General features: G+C 36.5%; 1 protein-coding gene across 11 annotated transcripts in view; it reads left to right on the forward strand.

Annotated features, from left to right (window-relative positions):
* The window catches only part of Ufd4 (ubiquitin fusion-degradation 4-like), a 64,653-nt gene that overhangs the window by 26,803 nt on the left and 16,350 nt on the right, over positions 1 to 21,500 (forward strand). For 5 of the 11 annotated variants that reach the window (XR_012410305.1, XM_073968456.1, XM_073968454.1 and 2 more), the window contains exon 5: positions 153 to 284. The exons of the other annotated variants lie outside the window; for them this stretch is intronic. Coding sequence is in view for 4 of the 5 variants with exons in the window: in XM_073968456.1 (XP_073824557.1) it covers positions 153 to 284 (132 nt within the window). In the remaining variant the exon portion in view is untranslated. The remainder of the gene's footprint in view (positions 1 to 152; positions 285 to 21,500) is intronic. 11 annotated transcript variants of the gene reach the window in all.

Genomic DNA, 21,500 nt, shown 5'->3' on the forward strand with positions numbered 1-21,500 from the left:
ATATTTAATATATAATCATGTCGCCAGAACATCGATTTCAAAAGAAAAAAAGGAAAATCAAAAATCAAACATATTCATTGATCTTATAATTTTGTTTGGCATTAAATAATTACCTACAAAAAGTTTTATTTTGAAACTTACTATAAATCTAGATTAGCTACAGTTGGCCAACGCTTTGGTATCCTTCATGCAATGGCATGCTAAGACCAGTCAGATACGCTGCCGGACAGGCATCTGATCCGCGGTACATTATACCATCGTCAGAAACAAAGGCTGAATATAGGGTAATGAATTGTTTCGGGTTATTTTATGTCAGTGTTTGCATCATTTATTGTATGCCACATTGAATTCGGCGTAGATACTGTAAGAAAATAACCGAATGCATAATCCCACCTATCTACATGTTCTTTATAGTTATAGGATTGCAATCAATACATGTTAGTTATTAATGTTATTAATGCTTGAAAGCCTGATCCAGTTTTTTATACGTCTCTGTCTAACACAATTATCAGTAATATCCTCTAAAATTAACAATACGAATGAAAATCATCCCATGCTACAAAATACATATTAAATAGCACAAGTTGTTAATAGTAAAAGTCCGGAACGGTTTGTTTTCTTTTTCAATCTTTTATTTATGAAAAACTGGGGGATTCGATACAATTTATCGCATATCTCATTTTATAAAAGAGCTTAGTGATAAGTTAGTGAGTGACTGACAGATGATCGCCCAGACGAAACGGCTGAAGCTAGTAGCTTGGAATTTTTAGTATGGATAGCTGTTCGTGTGTAGGGTGGGTTTTTGGAAATTCGATCTGGACTGGTACGAAAAGTACTAAAAGGTACTAAATATGGTACCCTTTGTATTAGGCAAACGGGAAGAGCTACAATTTTGAAATTTGGACTAAGAGACACTGATGGAGAGTTAGAATGATGTACCAAAGTTTTTGGAAATTCGACCTATAAGTACACGAAAAGCACTAAAATGTACGAAATTTAGTAACAATTCTATATTTTAAAAGGATATAGCTAGAATTTGAAATTTGGTATGGGAATAAAGATTGGGAAGTGATCTTTATATAAGGAAATGGTTTAGGACATTCGCACTTATGCCTACGAAAAGTACTAACTGGATTTGGGTGAACGGATAGACCAGGAAACCTGAAATTTGGAATTAAGATTACTGTTGAAGTGTAGAACTGGGGAAGGTTTGAAAATTCGTTCTTGTTGGTACGAAAAATACTAAATGGTACTAAATTTGGATTTGGGTGAACGGATAGAGCTGCAATCCTGAAATTTGGAATTAAGATTACCTTTGGAGTGTAGGAATGAGGTAATTTTGGAAATTCGTACTTATGGATACGGAAAGTACTAAATGATACTAAATTTGGTACGAATATAACTGAAATTTGGAATTAAGGTTACTGTTGGATTGTAGAATTGAGGTTAGTTTTGGAAATTCGAACTTATGTGTACAATTTGGATTTGGGTGAACAGATAGTGCTGGAATCCTGAAATTTTAATGGCTGGCTGATTTATTGAGAAATACGAAATGTACTAAATGGAATTAAATTTTGCGTTGGGTGTAGCATTGAAGCTGGAATTACAATTATTACACAATTGCAATAAATTTGGTATTGGGCTAAGGAATAGAAGTGGAATTCCGATTTATTATTTATTTGTCAGGTTCTATGTTAGAGGTGGTCGTACAATAAGTGTACTAGAAGTATTAAATAATACTAAATATTGAAGCACTGGTTTTGGGTGAATCTATAAATGAAATTTGTTATGAGGACCACTGTTGAGATTGGATCAGAATGCTTATTAAAATCCGTCTTCAAATGTAGGAAAGGTTTTTACATGTAATATAATTGGCATTGGTTGAACATGTAGAGCTAAAACTGTAAAATTGAGCTAAGGTCCTGGTTTTTAAAAATTGTACTGAATAGTGCAATATTGTTTTTAGGTTAACACTAATTCGGTTTCTATTCTGAACGTTATAATAAATTCATTTGAAAAGGCAGATCTATACGTCTAACGTTTTACAGTGTTTTTACGCCCTGAGAATAAAATAAAATGTCTCAAAAATTAACTGTTATATAGGGGAACATCTTTTGAGTAAAGGTTTTCTACAGTTTGATATTATAAATTCCAAAATTCGGTTGGAAAATGTGGATACAATTTTCAAAATACCCATACCGTTGCAATAAAACATGGACTGTTATTTAAAATGTAGGCCGATGTTGAAGTGTAGAGTTTTTTTTTTTTTTTGAAGTTCGAACAAAACTTGTACGTACAGTAATTAAATGAAATTAAATATCAATTCAAATAGGTATTGGTACATCAAAATTTTCAGTGTTCACCATATTAAATATTGTTTATTTGCATATTATTCCTTTTCCGCATACGAAGTAGCGGGTATTTTGCTAGTTCCAATAAATTAAACAAAAAAATACTGTAATAGTGGGGACGCGCCCGCCATTTAATACACTACACAACTTATTCGTACATGAATCTTCCCTTGCGCAAAATCCTTTATACACCAGAATATACAATGCCATAAAAGAACAATGGTGGACAATTCGATTGTCGACAATTATCACAAGAATTGTCTACGCCATTCTCAGCTGTAATTTGGTTTTTTCATCATAAATTTAAAACTTGTCACTTAGCATTTGATAACCTAATATCGATTTATTTTCAATTTATTTATTCGAAATATTTGTGCTATAATTTGAACTGCAAATTTGTTCATTCGTTGTTTTTTATTATTAATGGGCCGATTCCGTACAGCGAGGCGAGTCATGTCGCGTCGTCTATCGTCTCTGTGACAAAATTTAAAAAATGCACTATGTACAGCGATAGAAAATAATCGTCGATAACAAGTTATTTTTATTTTTTTATTTTATTTTTATTCGTTAGTAAAAATGTACGGCGACAGCTAATTTGTTGTCGCCGGAAAATGAACATTTCGGCGACAAAATTTGACGACGTCAGGCGATATTGCCATACGGAATCGAAAAATTGCATTTGTCAACGCGACACGACTCGCCTCGCTGTACGGAATCGGCCCGTAAATCTACATATGTATTTTTATTTCGAATTATAATTTGCAATTCGATTTATTCCATTTGTAATTCGAATAAAATCAATCATGATGTCTTCTTTTGCTGTCAAATTTTAATTATAAATCAATAACGAAGATTTATTTTTTTACAATAATATAAGTAAAGAACGTTAGAATTTAATGCCTTGTTGATATTGATGGCAATTCGCTCTCCATTCGTTGTTCGTTTCAAATTACTTAATTTCCCATACAAAATTTTGTGAGCGCACATTGTTCAGCTTAAATTACTCTCCGAACGATGATAAAATACATATGTCCAATCAATATGAAAATAAAGTATTTATCAAAATAAATTAATTATGACAGGCAAAATGAAAAATTTAAAAACTGCAAGACATGAAGGAAAGATAAACGGTTGAACGATCAGTATACATTCAAAGCATAATAAATTGAGTTTTCCCTTTCATTACAGTACATTTCTTGTCCATTGTGTCAAATTCGGGTGCAAATTTAGAAACTAAAATCAAATGCCTGTCTGAGGTGTGAATACCAAAACGTTAATTTAACTGGTCTCTCTCTCTCGCTAATTTTGAAAATAGGAAATTTGAAAAATGTTTTGAAAACACCAAAACATTAAAAAAGGAAGAAACATGAGTGAAAATAATATAATTTAATATTAAATAGTTATCACGGTGCGCTTTAAATGAAAGATGCTTACACCTGGGGATTCTGAAATTACAATGTTCATAGATGAGAAAAATAAAAAAAAAAAAACAAAATCGCCGGAGAGATTTTCAAATAAATCGCGGTCAAAGTTCACACTTTTAGGGTTTTTTTTAGGTTTTTACGATATTGCTTGGAAACAGCAGGTCCTATCTTTATGGGATTAAAGAAAATATTGTAGCAATAACTGACCTTTATGACTTTGTCCTAGATTTTACCATTTTTGAGATATAGATGTTCGAATTGAGACAAATCACTGACTGTATCGCCTCTTTATAAAACAATATAATGTACGCGATTAATTTAAAAATACCTCCAGCGATTTTATTGTTCTTTGATTTTCCCATCTATGAACATTGCAGTTTCAAAATCCCCAAAAACTTCCCAGGTGTAAGCACCTTTCATTTAAAGCTAATTAAGGCGCATCGTGTTAATGGAAGGAAGATAATTATTTTTCCAGTTCATATCAACTAATTTTATATGTCTTCCTTTAAAATCAATTAAAAATTGAAATAAATTGAAATTGAAAATCAACAAACAAAAAGTAAGAAAATAAGAACTCTGTTTGTATGAAGTATGTAGCATTACACCATACCAGTTGCTGATATTTTTCGAATATTTGCCACAAGTTTTGAAAACGACTATCACTGTTGAAGGTTGGGCAAATGTGTTTTCTTCACATGAAAAATTGTTTCGAGAAACATTTTTTTCTTAGGATTTTTTATACCCTCAGCATTTATGCTAACGAGTTTATATACACATTCATACGGGCAAAATGTACCCCATCGAAATAATGGTTTTAGACCCCAAGTATGTTTGGACGAAATGTGTTTCAGACAATTTGGAGTTGATTTAGCCATGTCCGTCCGTCGTTCTGTCTGTCTGGCTGGAGCGCAAGATAACTTTCGAACGGATCTGCCGATTCGGTCCAAAATGTACTTACTTAGCTGGCCCGTTACAGAACATTTGCTCTATAGGCCGAACTAAGAAGAGATCTCCATTCCTCTCTATTTGTTGCTTCGCACTCTGGAATACCGCGCCTTTTCATCTCATCATCCACTTGTTTGCGCCATCTATTCTTTGGCCTGCCAATTCTGCGTGCACCGCCAAGCGGTCCGTATTTATACGGCTTTTTAGCGGGTTCATCATCGCTCATTCTTATGATATGGCCTAGCCAACGCAATCGCTGCATCTCGATACGTTTAACAATATTCATGTCGTTGTATAGCAGATACAGCTCGTGGTTCATGTGACGTCAATATTCACCGTCAACGCAGATTGGTCCGTAGATCTTTCGAAGAATTTTTTTCTCAAACACACCAAGCACTGCCATGTCTGCTTGCGCAAGTACCCAGGCTTCGGAGCCATACATCAGCACGGGTAGTATCAGTGTTTTGTAGAGCGTTATTTTTGTTTGACGAGATGTGGCTTTGTTTTTAAACTGCTTACTTAAACCAAAGTAGCATCTGTTGGCCAATACAATTCTTCTTTTTATTTCACAACTGATGTCGTTTGTCAGGTACCTCCCCACAAAAGTTCAAAAATGTTCCGAAAAATTGTGCGCACGATAACTCTTGATGGGTGTGACCGATTTGGTCCATACTTTACACATCCTAATATGGACTATATTTGTCCACTCCTTCGGGTACCTCCCACACAAAATGTTGGATAAATTCACTTTAAGACCTGCTCTCGGATCACTTTAGTTTTTGTTGAAGCATTCGCTGGCTCAATTACGACAGTAAAAACTTTTTCAGTGGCAAGTCCATACTTCTTGAGAAAACAGCCCGAAAGTTGTAAAAAAAACCCCTATGGCACCATATGTAGTGGCTGGAGAGCTCAAACCGAATACTGCGTTCGTCCACACTTTTTATATTCTTCGAATATTAGATGAAATTCGAAGGTGTTGCTTATAGGTCCACTCCCTCCGGTACCTCCCCCACAAAAGTTCGAAAAAAAATATTCGCTAAAATTGTACGCGATTTTTCATAGACGTAGCAACCGATTTGATCAAAACTTTGGATCTCTAAATATTGTCGAAACTTAGTTTATCTTCTTCTGTCCAGTCCTTGTGGTACCAACCAGACAAATGTTCAAGATTAAGTGTCTGTTCAAGGATCCTTTGGACATTTTTACGAAGGTTTTCCTAGTGGCCCTGTTTACAGCGATATTATGTTTTTCGTAGGCTAGTGTGATAAAAAAGCTCTATCTATCGATATCCCCGCAAATTTTTGAGCTTTAATCCTATCCATACTTTTGTCGGTTCATACGCCCAAAATTTTGAAAACCTCCCTAAATACATAAGTTTTTTGGGAAGAATGTATTTAAATCCACACAGGCTGAGGGTATATCTCTGTCGGCAAAGCCGACTGATACTTTTTTACTTGTTTTTTAATTGTATATATTTTGTATAAAATTATCTCCCAGTTGCATTTTTCAAATATGTAATTTCGATATAAATGCTACGTATAATATAAACTAAATGCCTATTTCACAACCTGCAAGAATCTACGATAACAATTTTTTCCAATTTATAATTAGTAGAATCTTGCAGTTCCGGAACAGACCAAATAAATGTTGATATACACAACATATGGCTAGGTTACAAAATACAAGACAACAAAGTTTATCAACAGTTACACATCGAATCGCAAACATAAAAAGAAATAAAGAAATGTACAAAAAATATGTACCAATACTTTGTTGGGATCACGCTTCTTTTATTTATTTATTCCATCAAGTAATACTAAAGTCTCCAAGGCCAATGAAAAGTATTTAGTAAATTATTATACTGCTAAATACATGAGGTTGGTAACAATAAAAATAATGAAATCGATTCTATATTAAATAATTGACTCCCCAGTCAAAAATAACAATATTAATGCAAGTGATAGGAATAAGACAACTATAGAAAGTACATCTAATAAAGTATGTATCATGATGCAATAGCAACGTGAAGCTATAAGCCCAGCTGATGTCTTCTTTTGTTGTCAAAATACATTTTTGTTTTAAAAAATTATAAAAAATAGTTCAGTTCAACCAAAATTATACTTCTACAATTCTATTCAGCTTTATTCTTGTTTGTGCATTCCTCGCTACAAAAACGTTTGACATCAAAAGAAGACTAAGGCCTAAATTTGCTTTATGGATAACCCTACTAAATGAACCTTGGAATGCATAAAGTAATGCAGAAGTAAAAAAATATATAATAATATAATAATAATAATTCTTTATTTACAAAATCATGTTTTACAAAAATATGTTTACAAAGAATTCATGGTAATGGTTTTGCAAAAAAGAAGATTGTGTAATAATTGGCAATGGTTTATGATAAAAACGTTTGCCATAATTAGTGAGTATATACTTTAATTGTATTCGTTAATTATGAAAGATCTATAATTTAAACATGTTTTCAAGTATTGTACGAGTAGCTTCCAATTGTTAGCTTCACGGCCATCTAGTATACTTATCATTTCTTCATCTGATAGGGCCGATTTTTGGAATATGCAGGTTCTGAACTCCCTGAAGACTGGACATTCTCCTAAGAAGTGCAGTATTGTCTCTTCCTTATGTAGATTGCACAAAGTACACATTTTCTCATCGTTTTCTCTATTATAAGATGTAGCATTTAAATTTAACAAACCACATCTCGCTCTAAATATCCAGGAAATTTGGTCACTTGTAAAGGTATCAGTAAAGTACATTTCTCCCCTGGTATGATCTAAATGTTTGTATATTCTGGATTGGCTTTGAACTTTTAGTTCTAAGTTTTTATGAAGTATGTGAACTTTTTCACGTTCAATGATAATTGTATTAAATAGTTTCCAATCGTATTCGTTTGCAATGTTCGGCCATTGAACATTCAAAAGGTGAGCTTTGGTTTTAACGTCCGCTACCCAGTATACATCTTCTTCCAGTAATATATTTGTTAATTTCTTTGGTAATCGATTTTCGCGAAATTTGTACAAAATTTCATAGATATATTGTAAGTGCAAGTTAAAGGTATATAAATGGCTGTTTTCAGCGGATGTCTCAAGCATTAAGGCATAGTTAGGAGTAAAACTCGGTATTTTCAGAATTTTTTTCAAGAAGTAACGCTGCAGCTTGTCTATTTCATCAAAGTATGAGAAACCCCATGCCTGAGCAGCGTACGTTTGTATAGCTCTGCATACTGCTTGGTATACTTTCCACTTCATTTGAATTTTTATCTCTTTTTTCCCCAGAAAATTTGCCCAAGTAGAATTTATCGCCATTTTGGATTGATTTGTTCTCTCCTCTACATGTCTCGAAAAGGAAAGTTTCGGCGTGAACGTAACACCCAAGTACTTGTATTCGTTGACAATTTTTATAATATCTCCCATGTATGTCCATTTTTCATCTCTGCTTGGTCGACCTCCTTTTCTAAATATTAGTATTTGAGATTTGCTCATGTTAACTTTGAGATTCCATGTGTTGCAGTAGGCTTCTAGATTCGATATCATTGATTGTAATGTGGATATGTCATCTGCCAAGATTACTATATCGTCCGCATATAATAATAATCAAACGTTTATGTTGCGAATATTGATTCCTCCTTGTAGATGATCAAATAGATCATTGATGTACAGCGAGAAGAGAATAGGCGACAGCAAGCAACCTTGTTTAACACCTGAGTTAGTCTCGAAGTAATCTGATAATTCCTCTCCTGTCCAGACCGCATATTCTGTATTATTATATATGTTTTCGATTAACTTAACAAACTTGCTTGATATGCCAATTTGATACAGCTTGTAGATTAAAGATTTTCGGAAGACATTGTCGAATGCCGCCTTAAAATCAACAAAAAAGGCATAAACTTTCTTGTTTTCTTTAAGTTTGAGACTCACGATTGATGCAAGATTATAGATATTATCGGTGATTGAATAACCCTTTCTGAACCCGGCTTGGTACTCGGTCAAGACTTGGTAGTGTTCTACCCAGCTACACAACCTTTCATTTAAAATACCCATCATTATTTTAGCCATACAATTCATAAATGCTATTCCTCTGTAATTTGACGGGTCAGCTGTGTCTCCTTTTTTGTGAATTGGGAATATAATCGTCTTGAAAAAACAGTTGTCAATTATTCCTGTATTGAGAATAATGTTATATCTCTTTATTAATGCTTTGTGAAAGTTCTCTGGAGCGTAAACAATATGTTCGTAGGGGATTCGGTCTTCTCCAGGGGCCTTGTTCATCTTCACTTTTTTCAACATATTCTTTAGTTCTTCAAATCTGATGTCATTATCCAGGATAGGATCTGCATACAAATTTGGTGCATAGCTTATTTGAACTTCATTCTGCTGCGGGTTTAATAGCCCTTCAAAATACTCTTTAAAATTGTTTGCTGATATTGCAGAGTTTATTTGGAACTGTTGATTTCTTATTTTCTTCACTGTTTTCCACCACTGCTTTGCGTCGTTAACATTATTAATTTTATCGAGTATAAGTTGGTTGTGGTTCTCTTTGCTTATTGCACAAATACTCTTATATGCCTTGTGGGACTCTAACCCCCAGTTTATGTATTTCGAAACGAAAATGTGTGCGCATGAAACACACCCAAACTTTAGTTTTTGAAAAATATTTCCTTTGCTTTTGCTTCAAAACAAAAAATTAAATTTGAAAAGCACACTCAAATTTGGTAGTTTTTCTTACGTATTCATTTTCTTATCGACATACATAAACAGGCCCTAAGTACCTTCGTCTCGATTCTATTGTATTATATAACTTGTGTTTCTTTAACAGAGCATACATCTTTTGTCTCGCGTTATAGCATTTTAAATTATACCATGGCTGCTTCGGCGTAAATAAAGTTCTTCCATTCCGTTCTGTTATTATTGACGATTTCATAATATTTGCAAGATCCTCCAGTGTTGGTTCGTTGATTCTGTTGAGGGAAGTATCTAAGTTTTCTTGGAGCCTTGCACGGTATAGTTCTTTATTGTTACTCTTCCATACTAGTTTTGGCAGCAAGTTGAGGTTCTTATTTGTTGAGTTTTCACATTGAAGTGCAATAATTAGTTTTATTGGCAGATGGTCTGACCATGTTTTATTTTCAACAGAGAATTCAGAAACAAGAGATAAGATTTCCTGCGATACTGCGCATATATCGTTTACTGATTGACCAATTGAATTAATAAAAGTCAGATCACCGTTCAAATCTCCCCGCGTTCGACCATTTAGAATAAGCAAATTATTGTTAGTACATAGTTCTATAAGTTGGTTTCCTTTTCTGTTTACTTGCTTATCCATCGACATACGTGTTTCCAATCCTGCCGTAAATAATTCCCTATAGATTTCATTTATTTCCTGAGTAATTTCTCCGATTCGTGAATTTAGATCCCCAATTAATATTGGATTGGTAATTTCTCTTTCTTCAAATAGTCTACAGATCTTGCTGTAATCTTCCGACCATTGGGCTGGTCTCCAGTATTGAGGAATTAGCGTGAATATGTGATTTTTTTGAGAGTAGAATTGGCATAAGAGGATATTTTCATGTCTTATTATTTTATATTTTAGACTCATGCTTGATACGGATTTATGTACTGCGAATATGATGCCCCCAATTGCTCGTCCATGAGTTTGTTGTTTTGTTGCTGGTATGTTGTATAGATCAAAACCTGGGAAATATTTTCTTATATTTTCAAACTTTTTTTCGAGAAGATGGGTTTCAATGAGAACAAATATGTCCTGACTGTTTAAATAATTGAAAAATGATGGATATAACATTTTATTTTCTATACCATTGATATTATAAGATATAATTGACAGATTTCGAGAGTGTACGTTCGGTGTTTTATTTAGTTTTTTGTTAATGCCTCACTAAGAAGATATTCATAGTCAGTATTAATAGGTAAAATGATGTCTCCATATAGCTTTTGAAGTTCTTCCTTGGCATCCTTCTTCCCAGCAATGAGTTTTCTGTCTTTATTCCAGGTAAACCATGTATCTTTTATTTTAAGTTTGTCTTCACGTACGGTGATTCTGTGCTCTTTACTAATTTCCATTATTTTCGATTTAAGGCATAGAGAAACTTTTTTGAGGCGCTGCTTAGATGGAATAAGATCTCGTTCTATGTAAATTTTTGAGCCTGCTAACTTTCCTGTGCTTCGTAACACGTCTTCTGCTTCTTGATTTGATGCCATTTCGACCACAACACTCATTTTTCCATTTCCTCCATACATCTTTCTCACCGATTTTACGGTTGCTTTGCTTTCTAGCTTATGGGCCAACATGTCCTTTACTTCCTTGGTTGGTTCTTCAGAGTTGTTTAAACCTCTGATAAAAAAAAATATATAGAAATAAAACATTACAGTAAAAGCAAATATGCATAAACTAGTAAGAAATATTAAGATAAAAACTCCAGTAATGGCTTAAAAGTTTCAAACGGAAGGTAAAATTGTATATCCTAGGAATAAATACTAGCATTTCTCGAAGACATTGTGAGCCTTTCTGCATTTTTATTATTTTTTAAAAACTAAGAAAAGTCTTTTAACTTATGGCAATTAACGGCGCCTAATTTTGTGGTAAAGGATGCTTCATAAGAGTACAAAACAAGTTTTATAGATTATCGGAAACCGGGCGGTACCATGGGGGGGCTATACGAAAACGTGGACTTATATAGTCCATCTTCGAACTTTACCTGCCAACAAACAAAAAATGCATTTTTTCCTTTTTGGTAAAAATTAATCATTATGCTGTTTGGTTTCTTCTAAGCTGCCTAGATAACAATGAAATGAATTTTCATGTTTTTTTTTCCTTTTTTTCCGAACGCTTTTTTCACTCTTTAACCACTACAACTTAGCCATTTATAACCGATAAAAATAATGACTTGTTCGAAAGATATTATTCGCCCCTAAAAAGTAAAAGATTGACAGAAATACGTTGTGAAAAAGAATAAGTTATGCCCGTTTAAAGTTGAAAATCTTAGAAATCCCGTTGTTCACTATATTTACTGTTATGAAAAAACGAATGACCCAAAGGAACCAAAGGTATTTTCGATGTCCATGGACCCCAACACGATAGAAATTTTGCATCAGAACGCTTGAAGATTTTTTTGGTCAGTGATCTTAAGATTGGTGTTCAGTTCATTATTATACTCCATTTGAAATCCAACGAATTTACCTTGGAGACATGGATAACTTGTTTTTGAACATAGCTGCTAACGTTTACACTCAAAACGAAATAATTGATATTAATTATGCCAATAAATTTGAATTCACAGTTCAAAAACATGCTAGCAGGGGTTGGGTGGATAAGTACTGCAGTATGTTATGAGCAACAAAAAATGTATGCTAGTGTACAGGCGAGGCGTCATTCCCGAATATCTTCTTAGTCAGTATAAATTCCAGATGCTCGTTTTGCTATGTGCGTCTCTTTCGAGAAGAACACGCAAAATTAAAAAAAAAATACAAATGAGATTTCCAAGGCGAACTACCACATGAAACATTCCAAAACCAGTATTTATCCTGTAATATTATTTTAAAGAAGATTCGAATCCCTTTGACATTTTAGATAAATATGCCTTGCAAAAAAATTAAATTAAATTGAAAACACATTTCCATACAACAGGTTGTATTGGAACCTATGCGGAATTTAGCGGCGATTCAGCATAATTATTAGATTTACACCATACGGACGCAAGTAGAAATGCATTCGTTAAACCAAATTAAAGTGTAGTGAAACACTTTATGCTTAGACTTATTACATTCTTAAAAGTTCCCGTCTTAGTGGCCAAAACTCATATGAAACTAACATTAACAATGTGAACAATATGAGAGTCGCCTAGCTGCATTACAATCTGCGAAATTTAACACTTCAATTTTCATAAGATATTTAGTCTGAGTCAGAAGATATAATCTTGTGAACGGATTCGTCACTTTAAACCTCAGCATTAAAAATTTTTTTAAAGTCCATACCCCTAAAATTTGCGCAATCGAAAAAAAAAACGTTACATATCAAGAATGCTCGGGCAACTACGGTGCTAAAATATCTTGTAAAGTTTTAAGGCTCCTAACTTGCATTTTTCTTTCAATAAGGACCCTTAACATGTATAGCAGGGACATTGGAATCCAATCCCCTCTAATGTGCAACATATCTCTTGAAATCGATGTCAAATTAATAATACTCCAATTTTCTAATCAAAAGTAGTCCAATTAGTTTTCGTTATATATCTTTTGGTTTGTGAAGATGATTATGGTGTGGAAGAAACGAGTGATGTGATGCCTTTTATGGATGAAACTATATGGTGCTGTATGACTGTAGGTAAAGGTGTGTGACTGTTGATGACGATGTGATGTACTAGGTGGGGGGAGATGGTGGATTAAGTTGAAGAGGTTGGACGGGAAAGGAAGTGGAAATTGGTAGGACAAGAGAGAAGAATAAGAATAGTTAGTGACTGTAAAGGAGAGAACAGATTGTTTTAAGAAGAAAAGACTTAGTAGCTAAATAGGATTTATTTACTAACGGTTCTAAGTCTGAACTGACCTGCCCCAGAGCCACTTGAGGCTCTTGCAGTAACCTACCAGGACTGTAGGGTCAATAGAGGAGAAGTAAGAAAGAGATTCAATCACGTGTACACCAAATAGTCTATGTCTTTTGACCACCAGTCTAGGACATTTTTTCTCTGCATATAACTGACTTAGTTTGCCGAGGAAGTAGGTCAGAGGACTGGGAGCCTCGCCTTGCTAATTCATCCACAATCTCATTCCCTTCAACATTGCAGTCCCTGGAACCCAATAAAGGTTGACGTTTAAATTACAAGTTTTTAAGGTGGACCTACAATTTTGAACGATCCTAGATTTAATAGTATAGGATCCTAACGCCTTAAGGGTAGCCTGACTATCTACGTAGACTGTGGCTGTCCTACCTACTTGGTCCGTCATTCCTACTACTAATTCTAAGGCTTTCAATACTGCGAAGACTTCCGCCTAAAAAACAATGCAATTTGTATTAAGCTTGATCGAGCGTTTAATGTTTAGCTCTTCGCAGTACACCCCCGCTCCAGTACCTTCAACCATCTTTGAACCATCAGTAAAGATGGAGAGGCTATCGGGCTGTGGCCTGCCATGTTCCCATTTACTTCTGTCAGGGATAATAACATTCGCTGCATCAAAATCCAACGAAGGCGAGATGTAATCGGTTACACTCCCCCCGTCTCTTAGTCCGATCTGACTGCTTAACTGGTGTAAAATACTAGCATGTCCAGACCCTGCAGAGCCATAGGTTAAGCTCCTTGAGCCTCAAGGCACTACGGGATGCTAGATACTGAACAAAAATGTCCAGCGGCTGGATGTTCAGTATTGCATTCAGTACTGCTTGAGGGGTGCTCCTCACTGCTCCTGTAATAAGAACCGAAGCAGATCTTTGCACAGTAGCTAGCCTAGATGTTGTACTCTTACGTTTGAGTAAAAGATTTAGTTGTGCTTTTATGTTGTAAATAAAAGACTTATTGATAAATTAACAAACTTAAGCAAGATTTATTCTGGTTAATTCTGGAAACTGAAAATACGTTACAATTGATGTGCGTGTTACTACTTGTGGTGTAATACAATGACTGTGTTGTCTGAATGACTGAAAGAGACTGACTGAGTGAGAAAGAGTATAGCATGAGGGTAGCAAGTGTGTGTGTGTGTGTATGTATAATAACAATGATGCCTAGTTTCTGATTGTTTACAGTAGAACCCTAACATCTCCCTTTTTGAGACTTCTCGGGGGTCCGGGATACTGGCTGTACAGGGTTTCTTCGAGAAGTGATGCGTTGTGGGTGCATAACCGGTGATGATGGTGGAGTTGTGAAATCTTCTTCCATTGGTGGACTAATGTTGAAGTCTTCTAGTAGGATTTGAAGAGGAAGATTATCATTTTGCTCTGCAGGTACATTTTGATCGGTTTCTCTTGCTCGGAGTTGATCTGCGTGAGATCTCACAAGAATTTGTCTCTTATCCACTTGAATGAGAGTGTTGTAGGTAACATTTCCCACTTTGTTGATAATTTCACCTGGAACCCAGTAGCTTTTATTACCTTTGAAGTGTTTAGCGTAGACAAGATCTCCAGTGATGAAATTTCGTTGTTTTGTACCATGTTTCCGGTTGTATTGTTTCTCCATTTGAATGTTTCTCTCTCTGCTCGCTGGTGGAGGCTTTGTTATTAAATCGAAAACTGTTCTCATTTTTCGACCTAGGAATGATTCCGCTGGAGAGAGTTCATTAGGTGAGTTTTTGTTCGGTGTTGAACGATACACTTCTAAGAATGTTTGTAGTGCATTAGATGCCGTCTCCTTTCCCTCTGATTTTTTTAAAGATCGTTTGAGAGTATCGACGAATCTTTCTGCTTGACCATTGGAACTTGGGTGATATCGAACTGTTCGTGTGTATTTGATTCCTCGTTTAGAACACCAATTTTCAAAATCCGCTGAGGAAAATTGTGTTCCATTGTCGGATACGATTTGTTCAGGATTTCCAAACTGTGAACAATAAGTTGTTAGTAACCTTAATGTTGCTGCGGTCGTGGTTGATGAAGTTTCATATATGACGGGATATTTGGAATATGAATCCACTATTACGAGGTAGTAAATGCTTTTTACAGGACCTGCGTAATCTATGTGAACACGTTCGAGAACGCGTGTTGTTGTGGGCCAAGGACAAAGGTTGGTTTTGATGGGACTTTTTGCTGCGAGTTGGCAATTGTTGCATTTCTTGACGTAAGTCTCTATGTCCTTGTCTATGTTTGGCCAATATACGTAGCTGCGTGCGATAGATTTGCTTCTTTCTGTTCCTATGTGTCCGCGATGCAGTTGTTTGAGAATTTGTTTTCTGTAGCATTCGGGTACTATTATGCGCGTATTGAACATAAGACAATCATCTGTTATTGATATTGAATCTTGCCTGTTGAAATATGGAAGAATTGAAGAATCTATGCTGTTTTTGTTTTCTGGCCAGCCGTTGTATACGTAGTTTGAAACTGTTTGTAAGGTTGAATCCTTTTTGGTTGCATCCTGTATCATTTTGAAGCTAACTGGCAGTGTTGATACGGCGTCTGTGATGTCATACCTTATGTCGTTTTCTAGGTTGATTGAAGCTATGATGTACTCGTCTGATGGTTTTTCATGTGCGCTTATCAATCTTGACAGAACGTCTGCATGTCCAAAGTCCTTTGTATTGGTATACTTTATATCGAAATCGTAGGTGAGAAGGATGAGAGCCCAACGTTGTAACCTGTTCGCGGTGTAGACCGGAATACCTTTTTTGGAACCAAATATGGTGAGCAATGGCTTATGGTCGGTATGTAGGGTGAATTTTCTTCCGAAAATCATTTTGTGGAAACGTTGTACGGCGAAAACTAGTGCTAGTCCTTCTTTTTCGATTTGACTGTAATTTCGCTCCGTTGGAGTAAGTGATCTTGAGACGTGATGAATGGCTTTGACACTGTTGTCTGGGTAAGTATGGTATATTACCGCTCCGATGCCATGTGATGATGCGTCCGCTGCAATGTGAATTGGCAATGCTGGATTGTAATGAGTTAGTAGTAAATCCGATGTTAGAATGCGTTTGAATTCGTTGAGAGATTGTTGACATTCTTTGGTCCAAATGAATTTGTGATCTTTTTTTAAGAGATCATCTAGTGGTTTTCGGATGTTTCTCATGTTGTAGACATACTTTCCATAGTGGTTTATGGAGCCTAGTAAAGATCGTACTTCTGAAATGTTTTCAGGGACCTTCAGGTTCTGTATTGCAAGAATTTTATCTGGATCAGGTCGTATGCCATTTTTATCTATGATTTGACCTAGATACTTTATTGATGGTTTGAAAAATTGACATTTTTCGAATTTGAGTTTGAACCCGTAATCTTGAATTTTCTGTAATAACAAATTAAGATTAGTTTTGTGATCGTGAAGAGATCTACTTGCCAAGACTATGTCGTCTATGTACGCTCGTGCTCCTTGGATGCCTGTGCATAGCTCATCCATGATTCGCTGGAAGGATCCTGGTGCTGATTTTATACCTGGAGTGAGGCGATTAAATCTGTATAACCCTTTGTGAGTATTAATAGTTAGCAAGTCTTTGCTTTGATCGTCGACTTCTACTTGTAGATATGCGTCAGAGAGATCCAAATGACTAAATATCATACAATCGTGACAATCTGAGAGAATTTCTTCAGGAGTGGGCAGAGGATACTGATTTGGTTCAATTGAATTGTTGAGACCCGTGGAATAGTCTGCACAAATTCTAATTTTTCCGTTCCTTCTACTCACGACTATTGGCGCTGCAAATTTTGAAGAATTGACTGGTGTGATGATATTTGCTTTTTCAAGTCTATCTAGCTCTGTTTCTATTTCTGTTCTCACGGCATATGGTACTGGGCGTTTTGCAATGAATGTTTCTTTTGCGTCTGGAAGAAGTTTAATATGCACTTTGGTTTTTGTACAAAGGCCAAGACTACTGTTGTCGAAAACAGGTTTGAACTTGCTTCTCAGGTTTGATATGTATTCATCGTTTGATATTTGGCGACACCAAGCTGAAATTGGTTTGTCCCAAAGGTTAAAACTTTGTATCCAGTCGATACCCATTATGTTTAAGTTATCGATTTCCGTGACGTAACATTGTAGAGTTAGCGTTTTGTCTGATACCGTTATGTTGCATTGACACTTTCCGATTAGGCTGATGCTGTTGGAATTCACGTCTGTTGCAGTATCATTTGTTTTGTGTACGTGAGGCTTACCTATGTATTCCCATGTTGATCGTGATATGATTGAAATATCGGATGCTGTGTCGATTTGTAATTTGACTTGTTTCTTGTTTATTTCCACGGTGGTATATTTTCGCAATTGTTGAAATTGGAGTTGCTTTGAAGAGAATACCGCGTTGGCGTTGTATTTTGTTTTGTCCGACTTGACTGCAGTTTTGTCTGTAGTGGACTTGCCTCGTTTTGCGCTTTTGCAAAAGTTATCCTTGTGACCTGTCTGCTGACACTTTGAACATTTATGATTTTTAAATGGACAGTATTTTGAGTAATGCATGTCTCCGCATAACCAGCAGGGCGTTTTAGGAATTTTATGGGAATGCTTGTTGTTGTTCTTGGCGAATTTCTTGACTGCGCATATTGATTGCGATTGATGCTCGATCAATGTATTGTCTGTTTTCAAATCCATGAGTCGTTGAGTTTCATCTACAAGCGTGTCTAGAGTTGTGGAGTCCTTTGCTTCGTCTAGCAATTTGAGTACACGTAAGCGAATGTCGTTGTCTTTGCTTGATTGTAAACCTAAGACATAGATTAGACACTTGAATTGATCCACTTGCATTTCATTTAGCTTGAAGAGTTCGCACTGTAAGTTGACTCTACCGGCGTATTCCTTATAGTCTTCTCCTTCAAGTTTTTTCATTTGCAAACACTTGTAGCGTTGAGACACTTGAGTTTCTACCTTACCAAATAGTTTGTTAAGTTTCGCCAGGGTGTCTTTGAGACTCATTTCTGTTGGATTCTTTGGAAGAACGTAGTTCCTGAATCTTTCGTGAACACTGTTTGACATCTTTCTCCAGAGTAACGCAACTTTGTCATGATCGTCCAGAGATTGGGCTTCTTTTTCGAAGACATGTTGGTAGCGATTGTACCACGCTTGAAAAATTAATCCGCTTTCCGGTTCATAAACGAAGTCTGTCATGGACTGTGAAAGAGATTCCATCAATGCTGCTTTTGAAGTGCTGGGACTCGTAGCATCTTTGGTGTTTCCAGTACTCTGTGCTTGAAGTAGATTTGTTAATTGTTGCAGTAACTGCGTTTGAAGATTTATAGCCGCTTGCTGTTCAGCTAGTAATTTCACAATGTTCTCGCTTGACATTTTATGTGCAGTTGATTTTTGCGTAGATGAATTGAAATTAAAGAATTTATTTCCTTATTCACCGTCCTCGTCGCCAGTTGTTGTACTCTTACGTTTGAGTAAAAGATTTAGTTGTGCTTTTATGTTGTAAATAAAAGACTTATTGATAAATTAACAAACTTAAGCAAGATTTATACTGTTTAACTCTGGAAACTGAAATACGTTACAATAGTTGATGTGCGTGTTAATGCTTGTGGTGTAATACAATGACTGTGTTGTCTGAATGACTGAAAGAGACTGACTGAGTGAGAAAGAGTATAGCATGAGGGTAGCAAGTGTGTGTGTGTATGTATAATAACAATGATGCCTAGTTTCTGATTGTTTACAGTAGAACCCTAACACTAGACAAATTGGATTTTCTGTTCATAGCCTGCCACCAAACAAGACATCCGTAGGTCAAAATGGGGCATACCACTGTCATAAACAGCCAGTGTATAACATGTGGTCTCAAACCCCAGCTCTTACCTATGGAGTTCTTGCAGGAATAGAGTGCAATTAAACCTCTCTTAGTGCGCTCCTCTGTGTTCCTTTTCCATCTGAGATGATGGTCAAGAATCACTCCCAGGTACTTCGCCTCTGTAGAGAGATTTAACTGCACCCCATCTAGTGTTGGTGGTACGAACTCGGCGGTTTTTCTTTTTCTGGTAAAGAGCACCAGGGCACCAGCGATGCGTAAGGAAATTAAATGCGTCTCTAATACGTTTTCGTATCTCCTTTCGCAAGTATTTTTGTTCCTTTTTCCTTTCTGTCACCGCCGCAATCTGTAATACAAAAGCATATGTCAAAATCGTGCGTTAACGCAAATATCTTGCTCTAACAAAATACCAAACGCAAACGCATCGCAATACAGAGTTACCCCCAGCTCTGTCTTTGTCGGATGTGAGCCCAACGTGAGAGTTTGGCAAGTGTTCTTTGCATTAAATCGGATAATGTGGACAAAAATTTCCCGCTAATCAGGATAACCACATCATCCGCGTAAGCAACTACCTTAGTTCCTAGTTTGTCGAATTCCATCAGTATCCCATTTATCACCAGTAGCCAGAGCAAGGGAGAAAAGACTTCCCCTGAGGTGTGCCTCTGGTGACAGATCTCCGAATGGAGCTCTCCCCAATATTAGAATTGATAAGACTGTTTCTAAACATGAATCCAGTCTATTAGGATAGAGGGGACACCCAGTGATTCTAGAGAAGAGTGGATGGATTCGAGTTTCACGTTGTTAAAGGACCCCTCTATATCCAGAAAGGCAGCCAAGGTGAAATTCGATTCATCAAGATTCTTCTCTTATAACCCACGACACTATGTAGCGTTGTTTCTGTTGATTTCCCTTTAATATAAGCATGTTGTGAGTTGCTTATAAGGTCTTGGCTGAAGAAAGTTCTAATTTCTGAGTCTAACAACCTTTCCAAAGTCTTTAAGAGAAAGCAGGAAAGACTAATCGGCCTGTAGTCTTTCGGTAGCGAGTGACTTGGTTTCCCTGCTTTGGGAATGAATATAGGTCGCTGTTACCTCTTTCCACAGCGCCGGTATGTGCGATAGTAGTAGACAAGCCCTAAAGATCTTCTGAAGAATGGTTGTCAAAACAGTCGTGCGTTCTAAAGCATCGCTGGAATGATACCATCAGGTCTAGGAGACTTAAATGGCTGGAAAGTACTTATCGCCCATGAGATTTTGTCATAGCTTATTAATCTGTTGACAAGAGCCAACTCGCCCGGAGTGCGGGTCCTGCTTTTGTCCACACCAGGTGTGCTCGAGCTGGCATCCTCACTTCCAGGGAAATGTGTTCCTGTCGACAGATCTAAAGTCTCTAGAGCGGAGTTAGTCCAGGTACCGTCATCCCGTTTGATGCTCCCGAAGGGTTTTGGTTTGGGTTTTGGATCACCTTACGGAACCTCGCTGCTACTTTAACCCCTTCTATAGATTCACTAAAACTTATCCACGAGTCTCTCTTAGCTTTCCTGATTTCACTTTTATATATAGCTTTATTATAGGCTTTCCTGCTGTTTTTCCTAAGCTTGGCTAGCTATTTTTTCCGCCAAACTGGTTGGGTTCTCCTACCAGGATAAGATAATGGGCAAGACTTCTCATAGCAACCCTGGAGGACACGCGTAAGATCTACCACTTGGCCATCTATTTCCTCCGCTGTGCGTGGTTCAGAGAACTCGCACAGCCTCGAGGAAACAAGGGTGTTGTAGTTTTCCCAGTTTGCCCTCCTTGGATTCCTATGAGGCAGTTGCCGTTTACTTCCATAGTGAACTTGAAATTGTATCGCTCTGTGATCTGAAAATGAACACACCTCCGATACTCTCCAGTCCACTATGGCTGTATCTTCCATATTTGTAAGGGTTAGGTAAATGACCTCCTCCCTTACCCTATTATGGAAGGTGGCAGTGTTACCTCTATTACATACTCGTAGATTATTAACTAAAATAAAATCGAATATGGACTCACCTCTCGCATTGGTGTCACTGCTTCCCCAGTGGAAGTGGTGAGCATTTGCATCACTAACCTGCAATTGCCCGTCGTCTCCTCCACTAGTTTGCGCACCAATCCGCTTGGTGGGTCGGGTGCCTCATACGGCATGTAGACCGAGGCTAGCACTAAAGCCCTACCGGTAACTTCGTCTAGCCTCACTACAGTCGTATCGCCATCACTGTAATTGTAGAGTTGAATAAGATTTAGACTTTTCCTTGCTACAATACAGGTTCTTATCTTGTCCACTACTCGTGTAGAATAGGGAGAAGTGCGTATCGTTTAGTCCAGAAACCCTATTTTTTATATAAATAGGGTTCCTGGACCAAAGCGATATCTATTGCAGAG

The sequence above is a fragment of the Musca autumnalis genome, unplaced genomic scaffold (genome assembly GCF_047663935.1).
Source record: "Musca autumnalis isolate F117 unplaced genomic scaffold, ASM4766393v1 scaffold_2, whole genome shotgun sequence".
In the NCBI taxonomy this organism is placed as follows: domain Eukaryota; kingdom Metazoa; phylum Arthropoda; class Insecta; order Diptera; family Muscidae; genus Musca; species Musca autumnalis.